Here is a 19,794-nt window from a genome sequence, read left to right as displayed (position 1 = left end):
GCCTCACACTGGAAAGTAGTAGAATTAATATTGCTAAGAGGAAATTGGAACTCCAATAGAGTTGAGAGATAATAGGAGAGAATTTAGCCGCTTTAATTGATTCAAGACTAGATTACATCCCTGGACACTGAAAGAATAGGCACTTATGAACCCATTGTCAGGAAAGCATGAGAGTGAACTGAGAGCAGGAGATAGGAAGATTTCCCAATATTTAAAAAAAAAAATGAACAGATTGTGAAAACTACAGACCAAATGAGTTCTATGTTGATCCCTGACAAAATTCTATGCAATTAAAAAAAAAAAAGCACCTACAATGGTAGGCCTGTGAGTTGAGATACTGCATATGACAGGTTCTGTATATGTTATTTGGTTCTGGAGATCCTGACCACTAAACAAGGATCTTTATCTTGTACTTTGGGGTTCTTTATATACCTGTTTGAAACTTATATTAGGCTCATGTGTCGGAGTGGGGGAGATAGGTATAGAAAGATACATTACATTGAAGTAGAAAGATACAAGATTGCATTGTATACAAAGTAAATCACATATAGGACAAATATTTTCTCTACCCAAAAGAAATATTTGGGAGAAACAAGACCCACAAATGTGTATTGACTGAAAAACCTAAATAAGCAGCAACAAAAACATAACTGTAGGTCTCTTGCTCCTTAAAAAGTTGGGACTTAAGTTCAGTCAGAATATGAAGCAGTTTTTCAAACTTTTGAATGGGCATTTTGTGTTTTACCACTATCTAAACTGGCTTAGTGGCCAATCCTTTCTGATTCAACTCTAATGCATCCTCCCCTCTCCTTCCCCTCCTCTCACCTCCTCGCTTTCCCTAGATCCTTCAATTGTCTCAGGGTAAGGGACCCAACTACTTTCCATCATCCCAAAACAAAGCAGAAGTAAACCAGAGTTTTCCTGGAAGTAGAAAGTGCAATGCAGCACAGGCTCCATGGGATGGTCCCTGCAGAACTAGACTTACTCATGGCTCCATAGGGTTTATTTTCTACTATGTCTAAAATAAATTATTGATCACTAGTTGTACTTGGCATGGACTTACTCAGAACAAGTCATCCCAAGTAATTTTTCTTTTAGAATTAGGTTATTATATCTGGATTTCAACTAGAGCATTTGACTAAGTTTCTCATAGCTTTATAAATAAGATGAAGAAATCTGGGCTGAATAATAGTAAAGTTAGGTGGTTACATAGCAACCAACTATACCAAACCAGTGAAGTGAGTCTATCTTAGAGTAGGTCTGGTCAACGTTCTGATGAACAATTTAGAGGAATATGTTTATGTACTTATGTAAATATATATGTATACATACACATAATATATTATGTGTATGTATACACGTGTATGTGTGTATATATATATACATATATATGTGTATATGTAAATCATATATATGAGAAATTTGTAGTTAACACAAAACTGGAAGAGAAGATGGTTCATATCCATATCAGATTGCAGAATACCTCATTAGACTGGAACATTGTCTCCAAACCAAGATGAAACAATATAAACAAATATAAAGTTGGCACATAGGTGATTTTTTAAAAACTAGTCATATAAGATCATGGAGGCTTAACTTGGGAGTCCTTTTCCATGAAAAAGAAGATAGAGCATTGAACATCATCAGAAAGGTCTGTGTTCAAATCCAGCTTCAGATACTTAACTGTGTGGCTCTGAGTAAGTTACTTAACCTCTGGCTAACCAGTTTCCTAAAATTAAATCACATTTGTAAAGCACTTTGCAAACTTTCCAGTGCTATATAAATGCTAGCTCTTATTTTTTGAGAAGTACAAGTTTTAAGTGATTATAAGCTCAATATAACCAAGACGTAAACAGTGGTAAAAGTTACAAGGAGACAGATTTCAGTTTGCTATAAGAACTTGCTCATCATTCGAATTGTCCAACAATGAAAAGTTCTCAATACTTATGGGGTAGGGAGCTTTCCATCACCAGAAGTGTACAAACATGACTTCCAGTGATGCTGAAGTGAAGATTTATCTATTAGGAAGAAGGCTAAACTCTCTCTTAGGAGATTCCTTCCAACTCCAAGATTCTATGAATCTATGTATGTTTCTACACTGATTCAGCATCCTAGGTATACTAGAGAGATGAGGAGAGAAAAAAAGATGAGGAAAAGGATATTAGGAGATGAAGGCACAATGGAACAGAGGCTGTGGCCCCATGTCTCACCACCCCCCCCCCTTCTCCAGCCCTGTCGTCTTATCTCTGTATTGATATCTAAACAAAAAACCCCACAAAAGCCTCCCTTGACCCAAGGGTGGTGTGCCATTACTCCCGAGGGATCCCCTGCACCCCATAGGTTCCCTTCTGCTGCTTCTGAGGTGATCTAACTGTTAAGGGAGGGGGCAAACTATGTGCCGCTCATTAGGGTCTTCCTTCTCCCAGGGAAGGGTGATCTGATTGGCTGCGAGCTGCCTCAAAGAGAACAGGTGATAAAGGCCAATGCTGATGTGAAGGGCCTGACGTACTGTGCACTGCAGTGCCTACAGCTGGCTGGACTCCACGAAAGCCTGGCGCTCTACCCTGAGTTTGCCCCACGATTCAGCCATGGCCTCCGAGGGGAACTCAGTTACAACTTAGGGGCTGGTGCGGGCCAAAATGAGGTAAAAGGCAGGGCCAAAGGGAGAAGGACCATGCAGCTGAAGGGTGGTGGGTGAGTGCCAGTCAGTGGTAGGCCTGGGAGGCAAGGGAGTGGCCTGGACATCAGCAGTCTTCCCACTTGTCATCCACCCACCTGTAGGGTGATACAAGCTCACTGAGTGGAGATAACACCCTGATGTCTACTTTGGAGGAGAAAGAGACAGATGGGGAGCCAGGGCCCACAGCCTCCCCCACCCCAGCTGATGAGCCTTCTAGTCCCTTGCTCTCTCCGGGCTGTGCCTCTGCCTCTTCGGCTGCCAAGCTGCTCTCTCCTCACCGAGTGGCCCCGCCAGCCCACCTGGGGGCCCGAGGACGGCTGAGCCAGGCAGGGGGAGCGCAGCCTGAGCCTGCACGGGTTTCACACTCCCTGGGCCTGGAAGGATTAAGGCTGCCTACCATGCCCTGGACTGCCCTCCCTGACCTGAGCCCTAGGTGAGTAGGGCCGCCATATATGGTCCCTGGGGCTTGTTGGGGAAATTATCCAAAACAGTAGATGGACAGGGGGCAATGACTCCTACTTAAGATGGGGTATCCCATACAGTCTAGTCTAGCCAGGAAACGTAATATGGTGAAAAGCATTTTGAATTTGGAATCAGAAACCCATCTCTGTTATTACTTATGGGAAATTTTTAAAATTCTGTATTTTAGCCAAAATTTGTTAAAGGTGGAAAGTTGAGAAACACTTCTTTTTTCCAAGCAACTTCCAACTTACATTTGATTGTCATATTAAACTATGGAAAACCAAGGTATATCATTTAAATTGTTTTTGCTTTACCAAATAGAATTGGTAATTGTAATGATGGCACATAATATAGCCCTTGGGTAAGAGCCAGCTTCCTGGAAAACACCTGTTCCTTCTTTCACTCGGAGCCAGGTGTAAACAAAAGGGTGACTTCTCTTTATTTGGTCTACTACCTATGGTTAACAGAGGCACATTGTCTTCATTTATTCATTGGTTCTGATGTCTTTGAGAAAATACACATTATGAAATGAGATATTTTGTAAAGCACAGAGGTGCTTCACAAATCCTTCCCTTCCTTCCTTTTTCCATATAGTCCCTAATTCTAGGGAGTCAAAAAGGCTAAGAATATCAGACCAAAGACAATTTTATATCATTCAATCTTAATTGATTTTTATAATAAAACAAAGACCTTCATGTTACTTGCTTTCACATACTTATGTAACAATGATCAAATGCTATCTATGGGGCCATCTAGTTCTTGATCCTATGGGAACAAGGGAGGTTCTACAAAGGAAGAAGAGTCTGGGAGGTTGAAGATTTTGGACTAGAGTGTGACGACCGCACCAGCCCCCAGGACACCCCAGAATCAGCGGGAGTCAGGATAAACAAAAGTCCTTAGTCTTTATTCTTGGTCTTTAGACGCAGGATTGAACAGGATGGAAGCAGAATCTTTGTAACCGCCTTCTCTCTCTTAAACGGCCAAAGTGTGACTCTGGCTCATCTTACTCCACCCCCTAGTCCCTCCTACAATCCTCTGTATTGAGCCAGCACAGATAGTGGGAAGGACCATTCCCCAAGCATATGCCCATAGAGTATTGTCCAATCGGTAATTAGCCCTAGGTGCTTGAACCGACCTCAGTGCAATGACTCAAGAGTTTCAGCCTTCTACACTAGAGAATTAGAGGAAGGAGCACTTAGGTAGAGGAGACCCTCTTAGAGGCCCGAGCCAGAAAATCTGGAGAGGATTTATGGTTGAAGGTAAATTTAGAGGTAAAAGACCGCAGAGCCGAATTTAGAAGGTTTTGAGGGGGGAAAAGTAAGGAAGGAGGTAGAGGTCTGGATAGAAATGAGAGTTGGGTCTCAAAACACCCTTCTCTTAATCCTATTTTGGGCATTGAGTGGCTTCCCCTCTCTGAAATGCCTTTCCTATCCTCACCTCCATGAAGCCTCCAGCCCTCTGATCTTCCTACTCTGAACCAGTCAGTACCATACAATTCATCCTGTTTTGTATTATTTTCTCATTATTTTGAGTAGATCTGTCCCGTCTTCCTAATGAGATTGTCATTTTCCAGGGGACAAAGCATCTTTTCTGACATCTTGTATGCGCACAGTTCTTACCAAATAGGTACCAAGCATACAGTTAAGGAACAGAAATTTATTAATTGTTCTGAAAACGGTCCACAGGATCGTGGATGGCATCGAAGATGGCTGTGGCTCTGACCAGCCAAAATTCACCTTCCGTGTGGGACAGCCTGGTGCAGAATGCAGGAGTCCCTCCCCAGGTCCAGGTATGGGGCTGAGTGGGAAATGGGACTGTGGGGAAGGGGTGTCTCCTCTCTTGCCAAAGCCGTGAGCCAGCCCTAAAACTGGCAGGGAAGTGGTTCTTGTAAGTATGGTCTTCCCCAGTTATCTCTGCCGTGGGGTTGCTATCTAGAGGTAGGTGTGGGAGAGAACTAGATTTGGTCAGAAGCAGAACATGGCAGCAGAAGGAAGTTGGTCAGACTTATGGGACCACATTTGGAGTTAGAAAGGACCTTGGAGTATGGTTGGTAGTTATTCTTCCACCCCACCCCACCCCAATTGGCAAAGAAAATCATGATAGTGAAGAACTTTAAGGGAAAATCTCTTTCCTGGGAAACTTGAAATTAAAAAGATGTTTGGTTGCCTGGGCTATTGAGATCCTTCTTGAAAACAGGGGGGAGGATATCCGAGTGTTTTCGTAGTTGACCCGATGGGAGGAGGATTGAGTTTGTGCCTCCCTGCCAGGATGGTGCTGGCAGTTCTGTCCACCTGTGCTCTAGGGCAGACTAGGGCCCAGCTCCAGGCCCTTCTTTTTGCCCTTCTACTTTTCCCCTCAACCTCCTCCCTAACAGAGAGCGGCCTGCTCACCATCCCCCTGGCACCCAGTGAGGCCAGAAGCTCGGATTCACTGGACAAGCTGCAGCAAGCGGTGGGTGAGGGGGAGAAGAGAGAAGGTAGCTGGGGAGGGGAGGGAGAGGCTACTCCTCACATCACTAGAATTTCCAGCAAGTGGAAGGGGCAGTGCCTGTCACTGTGGTAAAGGGAGACACAGGAGCAGGGAGGGGAGGGAAGTTATGACCCGGCTGTGCACTCTGACCTCTTCATCCCCACCCCTGAGCAGGTGGCTGAGCTGTCGGAACAGGTACTCCAAATGCGTGAAGGGCTACAGTCCCTTCGACAGGTGGTGCAGCTCTTCTTGTTGCCCCATGGGGAGGGGCTTTCCCCCAGGGCAGGAGAGAGTCCTTGCCCATCAAGGGGGTCAGGACTACTGCAGCCCCTCTGTGTGGACACTGGTACCCCTTCCTACTGCCTGCAGCCCTTGGCTGGATCCTTCCTCAGTGGAGCTTGTCCCCGGCACCACCCAGGCCCTCCACCCCTCACAGCTCCCTGGCCTTGGGGCCCTCCAGCCTCCCAAAGTTCTCCCTGGCCCCAGGCCACAGCTTTCTGGACCTCTATGTCAGATTTGGAGCCCCCAGGCTCTGAACTCGGCCCTGTGCCTAGCACAGCTGCCTCCCCTCCACCCATTGATGAGCTGCGTGGGGAAGGGCCCCAAGAACCCCCTTCATGCCAAGCTGAGGAAACTAGCACTGGGGAACCCCCACCAGGGCCTAGCAGCCTCTCTCTGACTTGGGATCCCCACAGCCTAGAGATGGTATTGATTGGCTGCCATGGCTCCAGCACTGTCCAGTGGTCCCAGGAGGAAGGGACTGGGGTCTGAACTGTTCTACCACCCAGGACTCGAGTGTTGCCCCATCAGACTGCTACCCTAACCCTCCCAGGTGGAAGGAAGGGGTGGCAGGTGCCACATAGACTCATCTTCCTTCCTGCTTCTGACCTTGTGTAGGGGAGTAAAGCCCCCACCCCTACACACCAGTTCAGGATTCAGGGCCCAAGGGACAAGAGACTAAGGACAAAAAACAGCTGTTCCCTTGGGGTTCCTGGTTTGCTCCCCCTCTTCACTTCCCCTCTGCAGGCTGGAGGGGTGGAATCCCTGTGTTCCCCGCATGTACCATTAAATGTAACTATCATGTCCCCATTCCCAATGCTTTTTTAAAAAACAATAAAAGAAATCATTTAGAGCTTGGTGCTTTATTTACAAAAGGGGAAAAGTCTGTCAGGGAGAGGAAGACTCTTGGGTAGAATCTGGAACTGACATTGCTGAGAGAACGGGTTGCTGGGTCCCAGCCCAAATTAGGATAGGGTCTCCCTCCTACTGTGGGAGTCAGGATTTCTTCCCAAATGAACTCCTTCCTTCGTTCCCTCCCTCAGGGCTCAATCAACCCACATCTGGAGCTTTAGCTTTAGCATCCAGGGGATAGAAGAACTTTCTGAAGAGCTTGCTCTCTCAGACTAGCATGGCGGTTGAGAAACAAGAGAGCTCTGAGCCCAGAGAGGAGCTGGCTGGCTCCTATCCTCTCTCACTGTGGAGTTATCTTGGCAGCTTCAGCTCGAATGAGGGTAATGAGGTCCTGGTTGATGAGGAAGACAAATCGCAGGCTGGCAATCTGTAAGCAATACAAGAGGTCGTTCTTAGGGTTTCAGGTAGTGATCCTCAGTAACTCCAAACCCCTTCTCTGCACTCTACAACTCACCTCCACCACCGAGTTGTTGCTGAGCCGCCACTTGGAGCCACAAAGGACGGGCCGACCATCTATGTAGATTGGCCGTCTACCCTCATTGGCAATGAAAAAGTCACCATTATTCTTCAGCTTGATGACACCTAAGGAAAGGTACAGGGGAAAGGTAGAGAAAGGACAGGCCTGGAACTTCATTCCCCCTCCTTCCCCCAGTTTTCCAGAAGCAGTTTCCTCAAGGAACAAAAGACTTCCAGGTTCTCAAACACCATGTTGATGGCCTCCCTACCTTAGATCAGGCAAGACCTAAATTAATCAGAAATGAGTTTCTGGGACTAGGAGATAGGGTACTTGAGAGGCCTTTCTGCTTGGCCCCTTCTCTGGGGGTACCTTGCTTTCGGGAGATCTTCCAGGCTGGACCCTCCAGGGATAGATCTACATCAATCTGGTTGTCCTTGGTAGCTCTGCCCAGGGTAATCTGAGGAAACAACAAGAACAGAGGCTGCCAATCAAGCTACAGAGGAGGAGAAGGACAGAGAGAAGAGGAGGGCAGAGAGAAAAAATGAAATGGAGCAAGTGAGCGTTCCTTACCTCCCTAGAACGCATCAGGTATCGCACCATGCGTCCACGCAGCACTGCCAGGGTCTGGTTATCAAAGTCTGGAGAACTCATTCCTGGGGAAGGAGCAGGGCTGAAGAAGAGTCTGCCTCTGCAGGAAAACCCTGTCCTTAACTCCCTCTAGACCACATAGGAAATTACTGGCTCATGCTGTCTATTGTGCAAGATGATTCAGAAGCCCAAAGAACAAGGGGCACAATGCAGTTTACTTGAATAACAGGCACTCAGAGATAGAGGGAATGGCCCTCTGATACTGGGAGAGGAAAAAGTCTAAGCCACCTAAGGAATGGCAGGACCAGTGGGAGGGAAGGAGACATCCTCACCTGTGATGCTATCCACCAACACCTGCCACTTGTGCAGCTCCTGCTCTAGCTGCCGAATCTCCCGCTTCTGCCGTCTATCAGCAACTGTAAGCTCTGAGGAGGAGAGATGGGCGGTGAGCCCCAAAGTTCCCCCTACATGTCTTGCTCCAGGTTGCCACAGGGTGCTGGATTTCACACCAACATTCTCTATAGCCTCCCTCCTCCCCCTGCTTCCCTGCCCTCAGCCCCAGAACATCGGCCACTCACCATGCTCCAGCACCTCATCCCGCATGTCCCTAAGTGATGAGGAGAGGGCAATGAAGAGAGAAATGGGTTAGATCTAGGCTCCAAATCATACAGCTCATCCCTTGTATAGTGGGTTTTTTGGGTAATATAGATCCAGCCTGGGAAATCAAGGCTGCAGTGTGAAGCCAGGGCACAACAGCAGTCCATTTCACTCAATAGGAACCCAGAAGCTATTGCTACTACTCCAGCTTGATAACTCTTTCCCTTCTCCCTTTCTTTTTTACCCCTTTCCTTCTTGATTCTGGCTAATCCCATCTGCATTTATAGTCTGATACCAGAGCCTACTGGGGGGAAGGAATCAAGGACCTGGCTTAGTTCTTAGTATCTTTCAGCATAAGGAAGAGAATGACAACCCAAATTCCCAAACACACTGGTGTAACGGGCAAGTAAAAGTCTGATCCAACACAAAAGATGCAGACTCTCCACATTCCCAACTGTTTACTTGAGTTTGCTGTCATCAATCAGATCCTCAGCATCGGAGAAATTCAGCACTTGGTCCCCCTTTGGCAGCGGCTGCACTGAATGGAGAACAGAGAAAATGATGAGATAAACAAGTTATGTGAATAACATAAAGAATAAGACTCTTGCAATGGTATGCATAATAATTATGGTAGTGTGAGGAGAAAGGGAAAGTTTATATGCCTCATAGAAAGGTGATAGCCTAACTTTATGTAACACCCAACCTGCCCTAGAATTACCCTCTTAGTCCCAGGTACCAGTGTGAAGACTGAGTGGATAAATCTGTGAAATAGGTACACAAAAAACATTTAGGCTATATGTAACTTCTATTAGAGAGATCAAAAAACTCAATCCCCTACAGTGACACATCCAGGAGTATTTAGAGAGGTCTAGGACAGATTTCAGATTTTTCTTAGAAGAAACAGGGTAATGGAAACTAGGCCAAAGAAAAAGGGGATTGTTGCCATCAGAATACAAACATATTAGCTAAATGAAAAGATTTAAGAGGTAAAAGAGATGAAGGAAAGGGAGAGAGGAAGGAGGTATTATCAACAAGTTATACTTTAGTGTGGATTATACGACAGCCTTACACTCCCAGGGGGCAGTTCAAAACATGCTAGCAACGAACTATTTCTCAAACAGTAACTAGGTATGAAAACATCAAAGCAAAAATTGTACTTTTAAAGTGATATTTAGACTGTAATGGAATACTACTTACTACAAACTACAAGGAAGATGGGTTCTGAAAAACCAGGGAAGACTTAGATGAACTGATACAAAGTGAACAGAACCTGAAGAACATAGAGTTGATCAACTGTGAAAAACTTAGCTACTCTGACTGAGGCAATGCTCCAAAAAAACTGCAAAGGACTCCCAATGAAAACTGTTATCCACCTCTGGAAAGAGAACTAATGAACTCAAGTGTAAGACATTATTTTTCTATTTTTGTTTTTTGCAACATAATACAAAAATATTTTTGCATCCCTTCACATGTGTAATATGTATCATATTGCTAGCCTTCTCAATGGGTGGGAAGAAGCTGGAGGGAAGGAGATAATTTCAAACTCAAAAAAAAAAAAAAAAAAAAAAGGAATGTTAATAAAAATGCTATTTAGAGTAATAGTTAATAACTAAATTTATACAAAATAACTTTCAAGCTAGTAATGACCTTGAAAATAAGTGATAAGCCTGAGTTTTTAGCTCTAATGGCAAAAATAAATTTTATCCTGCCTCAGTTCTTTATGCTTCCTAAAGTATTTTATGCAGTTGAACTGAGGAAGAACCAGGAAGCTAGGCTAGATCATACCCAAGAAAAGGATAGCTGTCACTTGATTTGATTTCAGGATTCATTAAAAGGCCAAGCTCTAACAAAGATCAGAATCTTAAGAGAAAAGCCTTCTATAGGAACTTTTCAACACCTAGAGACAGCTGTCCTAGACAGATGGGTTAGGGAGGCTATAGAACAACAATGGATGTTAATTAATGTGGTTGTGATACTTAATCCTCCAAATCATTATACAAGCAAAGGGCTACATTACATCTTGTTTTACAGTCCAGTAAACATAATGATGTTTAATAAGATATATACATGTGTGTGCCAATTTATTAAAGCGAAAGCGCATTCTTCCTTTAGTAAATCACTAAAGTGTTAGATGGCATATGCATATATGTCTCTCTTTCATTAGGTGTTACTTTGAGCACACATCCTTCATAATAATCAGAATTGGGAGGGACCTTAGAGCTCCTCTGGTCCAGCTCTCTTCATTTTACAGAGCAGGAAACTAAGGCACAAAGAGACAAAATGCTTTGCTCAAGAGCTAGGGTGACTAGCTAACATGACAGAAAAGGAAAATGACAAACGCTGAAGGGGCTGTGGGAAAAAAAATCACACTAATGCAGTGTTGATGTGCTGGTTGTGAACTGGTCCAACCATTCTGGAGAACAATTTGGAACTATGCTCAAAGGACCACAGATTTGTATTCCAAGAAAATCAGAGAAAAATGAAAAGAACCACAGGTATAGCAGCTCTTTTTGTAGTGGAAAGAACTAGAAACTGAAAGGATGACCATCAATTGGAGAATGGCTGAACATGTTGTGGTACACAACTGTGATAGAATACTTATTGTGACCTAAGAAGGAGTAGAATGATTTCAGAAAAACTAAGAAAGTCATATGAATAGGCAAAGAAAGTAGAATAAGAAGAATATTGTACAAAGTAACAGCCACACTGTAACAATCATCTGGGGAAAAAATAGCTACTCTTAAGATAAATCAGAACCATGATGAAAAATGCTATTCAGCTTCAGAGAAAAAACTGATAAATTCTGAGTGCAGACTGAAGCATACTTTTTTCACTTTGTTTTGTCTGTGTATTTTCTTTTGCAACATGGATAACATGGAAATGTTTGCATGACATCACATTTATAATCACTAACCTATCACTAGTCTACTCAATGGGGGAAGAGTAGAAAGGAGGGAGAATTTGGAACTTAAAATTTTTTAAAATTAAGGTTAAATTTTTTTTTTTTCATATAATTGAGAGGCATCTTAATGAAAACATTAAATTATGCCTACTTTGGTAATAAATGACTGACATAGCAAGGGGACACAGGATTTGAACCCAGGTCCTCTAATTTCCATCCATATTGTGAGTAGTCTGTGGGTCAGTCTGCTGTGCTGATACCAGGACTGACTTTACATAGGGTGCATGGCTACTCCAAAGCAGCTCCTGCAACTCCTTCTACCACATCAGCAGCCTCATCTCCAACCGGGCTGCACTTCTCCTCAGTGTAGCCAGTTACCTGTCTGGTCCTCTAGAAGATAGTACTGCTTCATGAGCTGCCAGTGGCTCTGCAGGGCCTTGGCTGTGCGGGACAAGTAGAAGGCATCAGGGTGTCTGTGTAGCAGGTCTTGGAAGGTCTCCAGGGAGGGCTGACTGGCCTACGGAAACAAGGACCACACCGTACCCAAAGAAGTCTGAGATTCCCTCCCCCACCAATACAGGGAAGAGGAAAAGAATAGGACTCAAGGAAGCTGGTTCTGATTTGAACCAGAACATCCCCAAGGGCCCCATCAAAGTGTCTGTCAGAGCTGGAAGAACTGTTGCTGAGAACATGTCTACCCATGTCATTGACACTCAAGTCTATGTAGTCTGTACTGGTTGGGGGAAGCACTATCTTATACACACACACACATTTTGTGTGTGTGTGTGTGTGTGTACACATACAGAGTGATAAAAGATTAGACCTGTTCTGCTTCAAGGGGGAGAAGTTGCAAAAGTAAATTTTTGGCTCAACATATTCAGGGAAAACAAATCCTAATGATGAGAACTATCTACAAGTAGAATGGTTTGCTTTGAAAGGCAACGAGTCCTCGGGGATCTTCAAGAACCTGGAGAGCCCCTCATTTGGTTAGCAACATTCCATTCAGATATGAATTCTTAAGGTTCTTTCTGATCTCAAGATCCTCAGATGATTTTCCAATTTTTGCTTTGCCCCCACTTTATCTTGAGCTCAGTTGTCACTTCTCAACTCATTTCAACTTAGTTTCTGTCCCCATACACAAACTGGACTAAAATAAAAGTCACCAATGATCTCTTTATTGCTAAAACAATGATGGCCTTTTCTTTACCCTTATCCTTCTCTTCTCTAGCATTTGATACAGTTGAGAATTCCTTTTCCCTTTGAGTTTTTGTGAATTTTCTAATGAAGATTCTGAGCTTTCTTCTGAAGGTTCTCTTCCTCCCTGATTAACTCTCAGTTTACTCTGCAAAACAGTTGGCCATGACCCCTTCTTGCCCCCTACTCTCCTGCCTCTTGTTGGCCCTCTACCCCTTACCCCAACACACATACATCCTGCCATGCTTGAACTTGCACCAAGGTTCATTTTAGCACCAAGGTTCATTTCAGCACTCTCTCTTTTCTCTCGGTAATCTCAATTCCCATGGGTTCAATTATTATCTCTATGCAGACAACTAATAAGACTGTCTCTTCAGTTCCAATCCCACATCCTGGACATCTCCACCTGGGCAATACAACATGTTCTCTCTCTCTATGTGTATGTCTGTATGTGTTTAATAGGCAACACAACATCATGTAAAATATATATATAAAATACCCCTCTTTCTTAACTAATAACTTCCCAATTTTTGCAGGTCACACAATATTCTTCTGGTTCCTCAGATTCCCAACATAACAGTTTAATCGGAATACTTCATTCTGATTCACCTTCTGAATTCAATCAACTGTCAAGTCATGCCAGTTCTATTTAAAAATATTTTGCAAATGTCTTCATCCCCTCTCACAATGCTACTATTTTAGTTCAAGTCTCTATTACCTTTAGTCCTTTAGCCTGGATTGCTGCAATAGCTCCTAATTTATCTTCCTGCTTCCAATCTCTCCCTGTCCATCTATCCAAACAAAGCTAACAAACTGATTTTGCTAAAGCATAAATCTGACAATGTCATTTCCCTATTCAAGGAGATTCAATGGGCCCCTCTTTGCCTTTAAAATAAAATACAAACTGTTCTCTTTGCCAATTAAAATCTATCACCTTGGAATGCAAATTTGTTCAAGGCTTAACACACCAATTACTCGATCTGATGCACTCTAACCTCCAGCCAAATCCGTGTACTTGCTCCTCCCTCTACATGACATTCTGTTTTTTCATGTCTGGAATGCTCTCCCTCACCTCTGCCTCTTGAAATCCTTGTTTCTTTCAAAGATCAGCTCAAATGTCACCTTCTTCAAGGGGCTCTTTCAGATTCCCCCAGTTATTAGTGTCTTTTCAATAATTCTGAATATGTCCTATACTTAGCTTTTCTTTGCACATCCTATATCTTTCCCAAATGGAACATAAACTCTTTAAGAGGAGGGACTGGTCTTACTTTTATTTATATTACCAGTATCTGACACAAAGCATGTGCTTAATAACTGGTCATGGTACAAGTTCAATTCTACCTAGCACCTTCCCCTTCCACCAACCCCATCTGCTTTCTCTCTCCCCCAACAGTGGTCCCTTATCTTACCGATCCCACTTTGCTTAGAAGCTGCTCCTCAGCTTTGCTGAACAAAGCTTTACTCTGTATCGCTGCAATGGCCTCTGGGTGTAGCTGCCTCATTGCCTGACAAGCCAACCTGGAGGGGAATAAAGGAAGAGGAATGGGGATTAGGGAGGGAAGAAGAGCACTCTGTAGTTCTTATCCCTTAGTAGTACCCAATGGCCATCAGAATCCAAATTCTAGATGCTTGACTCTATTTAAAGTAAGCAACCTTTCCATTCCTGAAGCTAACAGCTTTTAAGAAAGACGACCAAAGCACTCACCTCCTCTCACTTTACAAATAAAGAAATTGATGCCCAGAGAAGCTAGATGGTTTGGTCAAGGATCACCCAGATAATTAGTGGGACCAATGAAACTAAGATCTATATCTTTCAACTTTTAATCCAGTTCTCTTGCTTGTTTTGAATTCAATGTGTTCCCAGAGACTAGAAAGATTCAGGGTCAAGAATTTCTCCACAATGGAAACTAGCTGCCTAATTTGATCATTTAATTTTAAAAAAATATAAGGAATAAGGATATCAGAAAGGTGATCTAGGAATCCTTCCTCCTAATCATCACAAGGCAGAAAAACAGCTCCCTTGTCCCTGACCCCTACCCATGTCTATGCCATATCATACTCACTTAGAAATGACAGGATCATACAGCAGGGCATACCAGCGCTCCTGGACTTCCCGAAGGGTGAAGCGGCAGCTAAATTTCACACCCAGGTGAACTGATGTCAGGTCATTGGTCTGCAAGGCCCCAAATGGGAGTTATTGGAAGAATTTTAATCAGGGAAGAGATCTCCTACTATAGTTCCCATTTTGCCCTTGGAATAGTCAGACAGCAGGCTAATCTGCATGAATTCGCCTGGATCTGGCTTGGGGTGAGGAGGTGGGGATTGGAAAAGGGCACAGGTGACAAACCATGTGGTAGTGATACCTGCAGTACAGCATTGATGAGCAAGAGATCATCTGCAGGCTTCCAGCGACCCAGGTCCTTGGTCACCTGTAGTGGCTGCTTGCTTTTCTTCATGCGCTTAGTGAGGCCAGGGGCAGGGGCTGGGCTGGGTGGTACTGGTGTGTTCAATGCTTTGGATACCTAGGAAATTGGGATTTGGGCTGAGTGTGGCTGGGGATTGAGGGAGGGAGTGGAGCTGTCTTGACTAGAAGAGAATAAGTGCACACCATGATGGGCTTGTTTGTTTTCTGTGGTATTCTCCCTTAAATAGACCTGAGCTAGCCTAACATCATGGAGGAAGTCTAGAGAGTAAGCGTACCTGTCCCAGTTACTCCATATTTTATTATTTTTCTCCCCAGTTTCTATGCCCTTGAGGGTAGAAAGCAGTCCTTGACGCACAGGGTCTGCTGTCTGCTGCTGCTGTTTCTGTTCCTACACTCATCAGAACTGCCAGGAGCATGCTACCTTTGGCACAGTGCCCAGGGCCAGAGCAATGCCACCTGGAAATTGTTTTTACACCCTAGCACTGCTGAGAACGGGTTGCCGGTTCCAAGAATAGACACATGCTTAGTGCCTCCTACACAGGATGCTATACAAGATGAGTGGGAAGGGAGGGGGAAGGGGAGAGAAAGGAAGAAGAGGGTTCTGGGTAAGGATATAGATTTGAAAACGTGGATAATAGGAAGAAACCAAACTACACAGGAGTTTGAGCTGGGGTGGAATGTTCCTAGCTTTCATCCTTCAGCTCCCTCCTCCCCCCCAAATAATATGTGGCCTTCTACCTGAAGGTAAAAGGCACCTACAGAGAACCAGCTCTTGCACTATCAATACGGCAGTGAAGGATGTCCCCAGGCTTTTTCCTCACCTTCTTCTTTTCACTGGAAGAAGGCTCACTCCCTGAGCAACGCCCAGGTTCCACTCCAGTGGCACCCTTGGCCCGAGTGGATGATTTCGCCAAGCTGCTCTCCACCAACTCATCATCAAATTTCTTCCTTTTGATGAACCTAAAAAGAATCTGCCCCAGTTATCACCTCCTTACCTTCACATCTGGCAGTTTCTTCCAGGAAACTGTAACCTCAAATCATGAAGGAGATAGAGGTTAATAGATCCAAAAGGCATTCACTTCAAGAGCTGGGAATGGGGTTTGGTAGGGTAGTTACTGACCTCCCCTATGACGCCTCCACAGAGAGATCAGTGAATGTTTCTTTCATCTTTTACTATACAGATGATGCTTTTAAGAGGACAGTATCTCTCATTCTTGTTATCACCACATATAGTTTGGTAACGGAGGGAAAAGAACTTGGGGCTATGCCAATCCCCCAGCCCCAGACAGTTTCATGTATTGTGATTCATTCTCTTGTTGGAAATGTATGAGTGAGGGGAAGAACTGGGAGCTCTGTGTGCCACCGATAGCCCTCCCTGCTCTTATCCCAATAATCATTACTACCTGGAAGAACTTCTCCGCTTGGGAATAGCGCCCAAGGCTTGGGAAGAGCTTCGTTTCTGCCCAGCCAATGACTCCTCATCTTCTGAGCGGCTGGCAGGGCCAGATGCCATCAGAGATGAATCTAACAGTCCCTGAGGATCTAGAGGAAGAGGGAAGGAAAAATCTAATTTCATATGCCCACATAGGACATCTACATCTCAGCAGAAGAGGACCCTTCTCCATAATGATTTTGCCTTCTTTTCCCCTATTCCTTAGATATCTGCATGTTTAATACACTTTTAGAAGTCCTTGAAGATGACGACCAGATCTTCAAATTCTGCAGTCCTTCTGATATCACATGTTATATTGTACATGAAATGCTCAAATCAGAATTTAGTTTGTTTGTTTGTTTGTTTTGCTGAGGCAATCAGGGTTAAGTGACTTGCCCAGGGTCAGACAGCTAGGAAGTGTTAAGTGTCTGAGGCCAAATTTGAATTCATGTCCTCCTGACTTCAGAGCCGGTGCTGTATCCACTGTGACACCTAACAGTCCCTCAAGTCAGAATATGGACGCCAACAAGGGATTCTAGGCAAAAATTTATCTGTCACCAAAATGTGACTGAAACAGGAAGTGTGTTTCCATAGAGTCAAATGTGACGCCAACAAGGGATTCTAGGCAAAAATTTATCTGTCACCAAAATGTGACTGAAACAGGAAGTGTATTTCCATAGAGTCAAATGTGACCCCTGCTGTATGATAAGGAGGGGATGAGACAGGAAAGATGTGATATTTCATTAGGACTGAGAAAACTGTGGCATATATGGGTGGGAAGTTAAGACCTATAAGTCAGGAGAGCTGATCTGATGATCTGAACTGATACTACCTTTGTCCATTCTTCCAGTCTCTTAAAGCCAAACCAAAGGGATAGGAAGAGTCCCACAGGTTCATCCAAGGCTTCAAATAGGGTGAGTTGAGAGGCTGAGAAGGAAGTCTGCAAAGAAGAAAAGTAAATCCTCAAGATACAAGAGTTTCCTGACTAATCAGTCCCCATCTCCTTTCCCTAAACTGGCTGCCATCCTAGCTCCAAATTCTCTGTGGATAGAAAAGGACTGGGATCCTCATTGGCTAAATCACCTTTCCATCATGTCAGCATTTCTGCCAATTAGAAACAGCTCTCTAGAATTCTGTGGAAGGAGAAGGATACGTTGTATTTGCAGAGGTCGCCGCCTGAATTAAAGGCAGCCTACCCCCCCCTGAATTAAAGGCACCCCCCCCCCCCCCCCCCCTTACTGCCTCTCCTGTGTAAGGCCGTTTTACTGCCACCTCCACCAGACAGGAGTTAAAAGGGGATGGACCTTTCAGGTGCTCCGCGGGCTCGGTCCTGGAGCCCTGGTAAGAGATTTCGGGGGCAGGGAATGCTGGCGCTCTTGGCTACAGATGACGCTCTCAATGCCCCCAGGTCTTCCCGGCACCCGGAGTGCTCCGCTTCCCTTCCCCATTTGATGTCTGATTTAGCGCTACAAGGAACTGCAGGGACGATCTAACTCAACCCCTCCATTTGGAAGAAGAACAGACTCGGGTCCGGGAGGGCTTGCCCAAGACCACAAGGGGCCAGGAACAAGGTTCTCCTCAAGCTGACGCGGGAGTTAAGGACGATGATGTAAAAAAGGAAAAGCGAGGGGCCAGACGCCGTTGCGCACAGCCGGAGAGGAGGGGAAAGAGGGCTTAGCCCGAGGCTTTCCCTCCCAGGGCGCCCCCTGAATGCCCCAGCTCCCCCACAGCCCCGGCAGCGACGGAGCGGAGGCGGGGAGTAAGGAGACGAGCGTTCGTTTTTTTCCTGGGCTAGCAAGGCCCTCCTCGAAAACTGCTCAAAAACCGGGGAAAAGAGATTCACCGATCCGGGCTGTCACTACCAGCCCGGGGTCCCAGCCCCGAGGGGGCGTGGGAAGACCGAGGGGTTTGCGCATGCGTACCCCCTCCCGAGGCTCGCTGAGGGGAGCGCATGCGCACATTTTCGGGGCGCTACCAGGGCGGGCCCCCAAACTTATGGGGGAAAGCGTCTCTCGTTTGCTGTCAAGATTCTCAGAATCAAAGCGTGGGGCGAGGGGAGTCTCACCATTCCTGGGCTGCCGACTCGAAAGCAGTATTTTCCGCGGCGACGGCAGCAGCCGCAGGGCCTCAACCGACTTTCGGTAAATACTTCCAATTCCGGGTCTTGGGAGAGGGCGCGTATTCCCTTCCGGTTCGTTATAGGAACACTTCCTGTAGCAAATACTAGTGCGAGAAGAGGAAAGGAGAGAGATGTGGTGGCGGCCATCTTCCCAAAGTCGTCGCCATCTTGGTAAAGGTGACTAATCCCCGCTTCCTGTTACTTCTGGGAACAGCAGAGGACGTTGAAGCAGCCCCGCTTAGGACGTTTGCTTTTTTTTCTACCCCTGGACATTTCTCAGCCACGGGGAAGGAGGACTGGGAAGCAGGAGAGGGTGGCCGTGTGGCAAAGGGAAGAACTGCGCAAGCGCAAGGGCGGGGGGCGGGGGAGAAGAGGAGGAGGAGGAGGAGCCTGGGAGCACTCTCAAGTTAAAGGTGGAGAGAGAGTTCCGGACTTGGCCGAGCGGTTATTCCAAAGCGAAAGCCTTTCCCCGGGGGCCCTTTGCAGGATAATTCTTCTTCGTTCTTTTTGTGTCGATTCCTGCATTTCCCGAGCACCTTCTCTAAAGGTGGCTTAAAGCCCCGGGCTTGTACCAAAACGTCGGGCAGACAAAGCGACCGGCTGCCTGCCGTCCGTCGGGTCCTGACCCCAGCTGGAGCTCGGGGAGGGGGGGTTTCTAATGGCTTTCGGTTCTTGTCCTCTCCTTTTCTAGGGCCCCGCCCAAGCCCCGTGGTTTCCATCTTCTGACCAGCTTCTGTCACCGTTTGTTTACATGATCCCTCAAGCTTCTGGAACTGAGCTCCCATCGAGCCCATTAACATCTCAAAAGCTCTGTCAATAAAAAGTTACTATAAAAAAAACAAAAAAACAAAAAAAACATCTCAAAAGCCACCTGTTCTAGAACAAGATTATTACCCAACTTTTCCGAATTTTCCCATTTCTTTAAAGGTAGATAATAATTTACACACCTCTTGAAGATTTGCAGAGACTTGTGGTATACGATTGTAATGGGAGTTCTGTTGTATTATAAGGAGGTATAGTTTTAGGAAAAAGGTGGGAAGACATTTACTGATGCAAAGTGAAGGGAACAGAACCAGGAAACATTACATATAGTAATAGTAATATTGCATGGTGATCTATGAGTGGCCAATACAATAATCAAAGACAATTCCAAAGGAGTTACCGTGAAAAATAATATCCACTTCCAGAGAAAGAACTGATGGAGTCTGAATACATATTGAAGCATATTTTTTTCATTTTATTTTTCTTGATTGTTGTTGTTCAATCGTGTTCAACTTT

General features: G+C 45.2%; 2 protein-coding genes across 4 annotated transcripts in view; one reads left to right on the top strand and one right to left on the bottom strand.

Moving 5' to 3' along the window:
* Positions 1-6,730, top strand: part of KCNH3 (potassium voltage-gated channel subfamily H member 3) — a 32,748-nt gene extending 26,018 nt beyond the window's left edge. The window contains exons 11-15 of the mRNA XM_003770860.2: positions 2,427-2,644; positions 2,782-3,113; positions 4,828-4,931; positions 5,517-5,593; positions 5,786-6,730. Of these exons, the coding sequence (XP_003770908.1) occupies positions 2,427-2,644; positions 2,782-3,113; positions 4,828-4,931; positions 5,517-5,593; positions 5,786-6,382 (1,328 nt within the window). The 3' untranslated portion in view covers positions 6,383-6,730. The remainder of the gene's footprint in view (positions 1-2,426; positions 2,645-2,781; positions 3,114-4,827; positions 4,932-5,516; positions 5,594-5,785) is intronic.
* A 4-nt stretch (positions 6,731-6,734) lies between these two features.
* On the bottom strand, positions 6,735-18,574 carry MCRS1 (microspherule protein 1). Of its 3 annotated transcripts, none has more exons than XM_023504257.1 (15): positions 18,463-18,574; positions 17,230-17,337; positions 16,369-16,507; positions 15,787-15,925; positions 14,904-15,062; positions 14,604-14,713; positions 13,950-14,058; positions 11,725-11,863; positions 8,907-8,982; positions 8,426-8,454; positions 8,180-8,272; positions 7,830-7,912; positions 7,629-7,716; positions 7,257-7,384; positions 6,735-7,169 (listed from the first exon to the last, which is right to left on the bottom strand). In XM_023504257.1, exons 2-15 carry the CDS (start codon positions 17,237-17,239, stop codon positions 7,083-7,085), a joined length of 1,389 nt encoding a protein of 462 aa, XP_023360025.1. In that variant the 5' UTR covers positions 17,240-17,337; positions 18,463-18,574; the 3' UTR covers positions 6,735-7,082. The 3 variants fall into 3 exon arrangements, with proteins under 3 accessions (XP_023360025.1, XP_012405890.1, XP_031793812.1); XM_012550436.3 differs by lacking the exon at positions 18,463-18,574 and adding an exon at positions 17,702-17,793; XM_031937952.1 differs by lacking the exons at positions 17,230-17,337; positions 18,463-18,574 and having other exon boundaries at positions 15,787-15,936; positions 16,369-16,452.
* Between the last annotated feature and the right edge of the window lie 1,220 nt (positions 18,575-19,794).

Source organism: Sarcophilus harrisii, chromosome 5 (assembly GCF_902635505.1).
Source record: "Sarcophilus harrisii chromosome 5, mSarHar1.11, whole genome shotgun sequence".
Lineage (NCBI taxonomy): Eukaryota > Metazoa > Chordata > Mammalia > Dasyuromorphia > Dasyuridae > Sarcophilus > Sarcophilus harrisii.
The sequence above is the reverse complement of the archived record's forward strand: the minus strand, read 5'-3'. Positions and strand labels throughout refer to the sequence as shown.

What these genes read in the sequence shown, in the direction of transcription:
- MCRS1 (XM_023504257.1), bottom strand. An exon ending in AAGCGGAGAAGTTCTTCCAG is followed by an intron (nt 15,926 to 16,368) that starts GTAGTAATGATT and finishes GATTCTTTTTAG; the next exon opens with GTTCATCAAAAGGAAGAAAT. An exon ending in GAAGATCTCCCGAAAGCAAG is followed by an intron (nt 7,385 to 7,628) that starts GTACCCCCAGAG and finishes ACCTTTCCTTAG; the next exon opens with GTGTCATCAAGCTGAAGAAT.